At 37.0% G+C, this 8,312-nt stretch overlaps 1 protein-coding gene across 1 annotated transcript in view; it reads left to right on the top strand.

The window, feature by feature from the left end:
- Window positions 1-7,939, top strand: part of LOC106778682 (cyclin-dependent kinase C-2) — a 23,184-nt gene extending 15,245 nt beyond the window's left edge. The window contains exons 5-12 of the mRNA XM_014666663.2: window positions 4,429-4,538; window positions 4,632-4,704; window positions 4,806-4,926; window positions 5,025-5,142; window positions 5,504-5,643; window positions 5,761-5,818; window positions 6,520-6,590; window positions 6,904-7,939. Coding sequence (XP_014522149.1) covers window positions 4,429-4,538; window positions 4,632-4,704; window positions 4,806-4,926; window positions 5,025-5,142; window positions 5,504-5,643; window positions 5,761-5,818; window positions 6,520-6,590; window positions 6,904-7,468 — 1,256 coding nt within the window. The 3' untranslated portion in view covers window positions 7,469-7,939. The remainder of the gene's footprint in view (window positions 1-4,428; window positions 4,539-4,631; window positions 4,705-4,805; window positions 4,927-5,024; window positions 5,143-5,503; window positions 5,644-5,760; window positions 5,819-6,519; window positions 6,591-6,903) is intronic.
- Window positions 7,940-8,312: the final 373 nt, after the last annotated feature.

Here is an 8,312-nt window from a genome sequence, read left to right as displayed (position 1 = left end):
ACACAATATAATCATGATAATTAGAGTAACCTAGACACAATATAATCATGATAATTAGAGGAACCCTAGACACAATATAATCATGATAAATAGAATAAATATCCTAACACCGTCGATGGAGCTTGTCCATGACTTCCCGGGCATAATAGGCTGGAACATGTCTGCGATGCAAGGCGGCTTTTAGCTCATTCCAGTACTGTATGGTGTAGTCGCCATGCATCTTTTGATCTCTAATTAGTGAGGTCCACCAATAGAGGGCTGCACCTTGAAAGGTCAAGGTGGCTAGGGTCACTCTCCTTCAATCATCTATATGGTAACACTCAAAGATCTGTTCAACCTTCATCTACTACTCAATATTCTTCAACATTATCTCTACCATAGAAGGGGGGAAGGTCAAGCTTGGGTTCTACATTATGTTCCCTATGAGTGTGATGGCGCCTAGGAGGGCGGTGGTAGTGATCATAGGGATGATAACTATGGTGATCACTATGTTGTGAATGATCATCATGATCATGGTTTTGCCTATGAGAGTGATCTGCTTGGTTGTGCCCTCTTTGATTGAGAGTAAGGTTGGCTACCATTTGTCTAAGTTCATTTAACTCAGCCTTGGTTCTATTAAGTTCCTCTCTCAACTCAATGTTTTCTTGATCATGATGCATGGTGCCTTGTACACTAGAGTGACTCATGCTTGTGAAAGTGAGGAAATGTTTTCTCAAGAGTTTGAAAGACTTTCACAAGTATTGAGTCAAATCTTTTCAAAGACTTGTTTTGTGTGTTTTTGGTGAATGACTTCTAAGGAGATTCTAGAGGTGAAGAAACCGAATAGCTTCCAGGAAGGAGAGGTGAGTCACAATGGACAAGCTTAGAAACCTTGTCCTTCCTTAGCCAGAGTTTCTTTTGACGTTTCTTACCCAAGTTTCACTGGAGAAGTCTTTCAAAACTTTTTGAATGCACTATGAGATGCTCCTAGAAACCAAAGGAAGGTTTATCTATATGATAGCACATCTAGATATCATGGAGACGTAAAACAAAAATAACAACAAGCAAAAGTTAAAGAAAGAATGAAAATGATAAGGAAAAATGAGACTCGGCCCTAAGTGAAATAAGTGAAAGTGCAAATGACACTTGGAGTCACTTGACACACTTCCACACTAAGATGTGCAACTAACTATTACAATGTTTAATGGTGGACTTGAATTGCTAGAAAAGCATTTTCCCAAGCCACTTAAGTGCCAAATGAAAAGGAAATTTAACACATATTCCGTGATATAAAGCTAGAAGTACAATGAAAAATTGTGTAAAAATGGGACAGCCAAGTGTGGCTGCTGTTTCAGCTTAGTGGAGCTGCAAAAATGATGTGTCTTGGCTGCTGAAATTTGTGCGTTACCAGCAAGGATAAGTTGGCTTGGAGTGCACACTTGTATTCACTTTAACAATGCCTCCAGTCCTTAATATGCTACCCTCTTTGGAAAAGCAAGCTGGATGCTAAAACTCCATCACAAATCACACAAAACCACAAACCGTGAGTGGGTAAAAATGCTGCTGTACCAGATTTTTGAATGAAGATTAACGTTGCAGCAAAATGGAAATAACAATGAAAGTGATTTCTAATGATATTGGCTGGAAACAAATGATGGCACTCAAAAGGAACCTAGAGTAGGGTCTAGAACAGATTAGAAAATCAATAAAAGACTCAAAACATTGATTGAATTCTGTGCAATGCAAGTGTTTGATGAAAGTTTAAAACTGTTTGATGAAATGCCACAATGACTGCAGTTTTGGTATTTTTCTGATTTTTGAACTTTCAAGAGTGGATTGCAGGGTTTAAATTGCTTTTTATGAATGATATATGGTATATGGATCACGTAAAGGTATATGGAAACAGAAACCCAGCTTTTGTCAATCCAAATACAAAATGAACTATGTCAAAAGTCAAACAGCAAAATAGTGCACACTGCAACAGTAAAAGGCGGCTGGAAAGTGGCGGTTTCAGTGAGAAAAATGAGTGGCAGTGGTTTAAATGATCAAGTGACAGCTGAAGCAAGTTTAGATGATCATAATAGATGTGTGCAAGCACTCAAACAGCAAAGAAAAATGCCACAGCAAAATATGATAGGTCCACTTCCTATTTTGAAGCAATGCTACGGGTTTAAGATGTGAATTGGTGAAATGGTGCAAAAGTGACCAAATGAATAGTAAGGATCAATTTTGATGCACCAAATATATGTGTGGATCACAATTTGACTTGTTGAGTTCCAATTTTAAAGCAAAAATTGGAAAGTCAAACTATGATTTTGCAGATTTGATGAAAATGGACCAAAACAGCATCTGAAACAAGTTTGAATTAGTGAAATACACTTGCACAAACAGTTACAATGCACAGAAATTCACTAAAACACGAATTCACTATGAGAGTTGCCAATTATGCAGCAAAAATACATTAAATGTGCAGCAGATTTGAAAAATTTCAGTGAAGCAAAGCTGGCTGGATCAATCAAACAAATAGAACCTAATGATCTAGATCTAGCTTGAGAATACTATAAGCTAGGAAAATTAAATTGACCTAAAACACAATCAAAGAAGACACAGCACGGTGCAAAGGCTGGAATACACTTGCAAAATTACACTCGGTCATACCAAATTTCTGCAACTCACATATGCTGTAAACGATTCAGTGGTGAATTGAAGTTGTGATCAGTGGAAATATATTTAGAAACTTGATTTAAACTTGTTGATCACTGCAGAATCAATCAAATTTAACTGAAACAGTTATGTAGCAGATGAAACCGAGACAGCATTGATGCAGAATTGTAAAAATTGAATTTGGATGAACTCAACAATTCAATTTGCAATTCTGTGATTCTTGTGAATTGAAATCATCTTAGACACATCTAAGATCATTAAGAAAACTTGATTGAAGCTTCAGACTCAAAAAAAAAAATAAAAATTGGACAACAGAGGGTGTAAACTATCAAACCGAAATCACGGTTTTATGCAGAGTTTTCAACGTTACACTCTCGAACAGTGCTCGAAACTTCTTTGATCCACGCTAGGCAATGCCTCATTGCATTATAGGATCAAAATAGATCTAGAAAATGCATTGAACACACAGCAAAAAGAAAATCACACGCTAAACAGAATCAAAACACGTAACAGAGAAGAAAAATTGCAAAACACTTGCACATGACTTAGACAATACGGATCTGAAATTAGAAGCTGGAATTCAACTAAAATCAATCAATTGCACCGATTAAAATGAGAATGACACACTATAGAATAGTGAATGAACAGAAGAATTCACTCAAAACACGAAAATTAAAAAGAAAAAAAATTCAATGGAACAGTACAAGAAGAGCAACACATGACAGAAAAAAAAAAACGGAGCAATGATAAAAGAGCACTTAGCTCTTGATGTGTGGATGAGATAGGTGAGCTCTTGATACCAAATGATAGGAACGTTCTCCCCCTTCACGAAGGAAGAAACTCCTGGACTTAGGCGTGGCAGCGGATGGATGCACGGTGAAGAAGATCTGATGCACGTGAAGTGTTTGACGGAATGTGTGATTGAGTTTGGATGATTCTTGGAAGTGGAATTTCTAGCTCAGACGGCTTTCCTAGAGGGAAAGGAGCTAGCGGAGGCTTTTGCTAAAGCAAAAAAAGCTATGAACTCGAAGGTTTTAGCAGCTGGAAGAATTTCAACAGCATAACACTAATTCTCATTCAAGTTGAAGATTACAAGTGGTGGTGCTCCTCTTTTATAAGAAGAAGAAGAGCTATGAGGTGTGCAGAGCAAGCTATCAATTGGACATGTGCTGGAATGAAGTGTGAAAGGTGTGTTTCACGTGCAAAGTGTGGAACATGAGCTATACTAGGTTACATGAGCTGAAATGGTATAAAATCACGTGAAAAATGCGTGGAAATAGTGCTCCACATGTGAGCCTCGGCCAGCTTCTTTGTTGCACATGGAAAATGGCATAAGTGTGACTAGCTTGGTGTTTTCCATGTGCAATGTGTTTAGCAAGTACTAGCCGTGAGTGATGCATTATTCTTTCCTTTGGTGATCTACAAAACAAGTAAACATATTTAGTTAAGATGAATCATGCTAAGACACGTTAGAAAGTAAAAGTAAGTTCTCAATCAACTTCCCTTTCATAGTCTTAGTGTAGCTGATACTTCTTTTGATGGGAAGTCCCTTTAGGGGATGCCATCGCAACCCCTAACACTCTCTACTAACAAACTAACCTCCTTTCCCGCCTTTAATTTCCTCCCCTCATATACTCTTAACTTCCTAACATATTTACACCCATATTTGAACAGGTGTGATTTGCTTTACAGTTTTGACTGGGAAATGTCTTCACCTCCCTTTGAATTCTGTTTGTTTTTCTGCAGTTCCTACTTCATCTTTGTTTTTTTTTTTCAATTTTGTAGACGGTAACAAATATAAAGGTGGCATCTATATGGTCTTTGAATACATGGACCATGATTTGACTGGTCTTGCTGACAGACCAGGGATGAGATTCACAGTGCCCCAAATTAAGGTATTATTGTTAATGTTAAGTGTTGATTTCTATATTATTAGTATTAGTATTAGTATTTTAATGATGCTTGAGTTGTGTTTTTTCCATCACCAGTGCTACATGCGACAGCTTCTAACTGGGCTGCATTATTGTCATGTAAATCAAGTACTTCACCGTGATATCAAAGGTGTCTTTCTGCCTCAATCTTTCAAAGATTCATATAAAGGTTTTGATTATAGATCTTATCAAATCTATTTCTCCTATTTAACCTGTTATGTTTTGTTGCAGGTTCAAATCTTCTCATAGATAATGAAGGTAATCTGAAACTTGCTGATTTTGGATTGGCACGGTCATTTTCTAATGAGCACAATGCAAATCTTACTAATCGTGTCATCACATTATGGTACAGGTAATTCGTGCTCTTACGAAGTTTTTAATTTTAACCCACTAAGCTTGTATGCGAGGGTTGCATGCATACACGTTGATTTATTTTCATTTTATATTTAGACCCCCTGAGCTGCTGCTTGGGACAACGAGGTATGGGCCGGCTGTAGACATGTGGTCTGTGGGGTGCATCTTCGCAGAGCTTCTTCATGGGAAGCCTATATTTCCTGGAAAAGATGAGGTTAGTGATAAAATACTAGTGTGAAATTAGGTTAAAGTATTAGTGGTTCTTGGGAAATTGTTTAGTGCTGCTTGGCATACAGCCATGTTTTAATGCCTGGATTATTTCATATTTCTTCAAATACTTGGTGCGAATCTAAATATTGCTTTTATCTGCAAATGTTTGGATTATCGTGTGGTTTACTCAGCAGGGTTTGATGGAATGGTAATAATGCTGTCTGTTTTATTTCTAGATCAGACCTATGTTTTGTTTTCATTCCTTTTCTTTCTTATACAACATGTGGCCTTCAATGTATGTACCCTTGGTACTTGATTATAGTACAGCTGGAAGGTAATGCATGTTTTCTTCACAACTATTGTAGCCCGAACAATTAAATAAGATTTTCGAGCTGTGTGGAGCACCAGATGAAGTGAACTGGCCTGGTGTTTCTAAGACTCCTTGGTATAATCAGTTTAAGCCAACAAGACCAATGAAAAGACGTCTACGGGAAGTTTTCAGACAGTAAGTGTCAGTATGAGAATAAGTAATTCTGCATGGTTTTTATCTCCTCCCCGCCCTAAAAAATGAAAAAAATAATTGTGTTGATCTTTATAGCTTTTCTCTCTGACTGAATTGTAGTTTTGATCGTCATGCTCTGGAATTGTTGGAGAAGATGCTGACACTTGATCCTGCTCAGGTATATTTTTAATTGCTGAATAAATGTTCAGTTATTTCATTTTATATGTTTCAACTTTCAAATACCTGATATTCCTGTTTTCTTACACTACCCCGACTCTTATAATTTGATATTATTTAATTGAATGTTTTTATCCACTATTATTAAAGTTATCTAAACTACTGGACGGATTACCTTCTGGGATAATGACAGCAATGGTATCATGTGGTTTTGGTTGAGTGGCTGATGTTACATGATCAAAACGATCAAAAGAAAGAAAAAATAATAAAAAATGGCAGTATTGGTGTGAGATTAAACTGAGAAAAATATATTCATGTCAGTCAACTACATGAATTGTCCATGCAGGTGGATAAATCCTTTAGGCTTATCAGTAACCTCGTTGGTAGAAAAAAATTATTTCTTAAATTACAAGTAAAGTCATTAACTAAACCACTTAAACCGTATAATTTTATAGCTATTTTCTGGAATGGAATTTAATCTGGGATGTTATTAATTAAAATTAACTAATTTAACTATTTTGTTAGTCTTGGTGAATTGGTTTTTGACTTTTATAAAAGAATGGGGAGAAGTATTCTAAAACATGATACATTGTCGTTTTTGGTGTAACCCAATGATAGTTTTATTCAGTGGACATGTCCTTTTTTGGATGGCTATTCTTGATCTGCATCCTAATATTTTTTGCCAATTTGATTTATCAACAGAGAATTACTGCGAAGGATGCGCTTGATGGTGAATATTTCTGGACTGATCCATTACCATGTGATCCTAAGAGGTATGGCCTCGCATGATAAGACCAATCTTTTTGGAAGAATCATTTTCTGTTTGGGAGAGAACTCTCTTTCTCTGTAGGAGCTGAGCTCTGTGGGCACTGGGGACTTTTTCCCTTTTGCATTTACTGTCAGATTTTCAGAAATCAAAGAATATATTATATTCACTTATATTTGTTTTCCTTTGTTATTGCTTTTTGAGATTTGATTCCTGACATTATATCATGTGTTGTTTCCCATTTACGCGTGTTGCTTCTATCAACGATCATTTACGGTTTTTTTTTTTTCAACTCACTATTACTTTTGTGTTTGCCTTAGTTTACCCAAATATGAGTCATCTCATGAGTTCCAGACCAAGAAAAAGCGCCAGCAGCAACGACAAAATGAAGAAAATGCCAAGCGTCTTAAAATGCAGCATCCTCAACAGCATTCACGCCTGCCCCCTATTCAGCAGGCTGGACAACAGCACCCTCAAATGCGGCAAGGTCCTAACCACCCTATTCATGGGTCTCAACCAGGAGTTACGGCTGGGCCTAGCCATCATTATGGGAAGCCTCGAGGTCCCTCTGGTGGGCCTGGACGGTATCCTCCTGGTGGGAACCCTGGTGGGGGATACAATCACCCAAATCGTGGAGGTCAAGGAGGAGGAGGAGGTGGCAGTTATGGCAGTGGGCCGTATCCTCCCCAAGGACGGGGTGCATCATATGGTTCAAGTGGTATGCCAGGTGGTTCCAGTGGCGGTCCTCGTGGTGGGGGTGGTAGTGGCTATGGTGTTGGAGCTCCAAATTATCCTCAAGGTGCTCCTTATGGTGGATCAGCAGCAGGACGTGGTTCAAACATGATGGGTGGTAACCGCAACCAACAGTATGGTTGGCAGCAGTGAAACCCTTTCTTTTCGTATCATATTGTTGGTATTGTAATTTGGTGACACTATGGTAGTTGATGAACACTTGTAGAAAGATCAGCATAGTGATGGATTGAGTTATTGAGAAAAAGCTTCTATTCATTGATTATTGATATTATATAATAGTAGTATGATTACTTGAACTGCAATGGAGTGTTTGAGGCACCTAGCATGATGCTCTTTGTCCTTGAGGCAGAGAGAGCATGATGAAAGAAGGGAAGAGAACCTTTTAATGCTTTGTGTAGTACACATTTATTATTTTATGCCTTAGATTTCTCTAGGACATGTACTAACGAAAACAGTATACTTAGAGATGTATAACAGGTTACTGTTGTAGCTGACACTGTTTTTCTGGGAATCTAGAGTACCGAGTCTTGTTTTATTTATTTTCGAACTTTTGTGATGCTTTGTAACTTTTTATCCTAATGTGAAGGCAAACATATCAACTTACATTTGTGTAAGTAGCTAAAAATAGAAGGTTAATGTTCAGTTTGGTTCTTAAAAGTACCATAGGTGTTATATTGGCCTGCAAAGTTTTATTTTATTTTATTTGTGTATGTATATTTATAAATGTTTTTAAAGATACAACTTAGAATAAACCTATTTGTAAACCACACTTTTAGGAATCAGTTTATATAGATTAGTATGCTGCATATCAAATGTATAACCGTAACTCTGCAAAATATGAAATTAGAAATCAAATCCTAAATTTACGGGAAAATAAACACGTGAAATAGTTGTTAGCTGGATATTTATAATTAATAAAAGCAAGATTTTAAATTACTATTTGCTTGTTACAATATATTATACATATTTGTAACGA

Source organism: Vigna radiata, unplaced genomic scaffold (genome assembly GCF_000741045.1).
Source record: "Vigna radiata var. radiata cultivar VC1973A unplaced genomic scaffold, Vradiata_ver6 scaffold_147, whole genome shotgun sequence".
Lineage (NCBI taxonomy): Eukaryota > Viridiplantae > Streptophyta > Magnoliopsida > Fabales > Fabaceae > Vigna > Vigna radiata.
The sequence above is the reverse complement of the archived record's forward strand: the minus strand, read 5'-3'. Positions and strand labels throughout refer to the sequence as shown.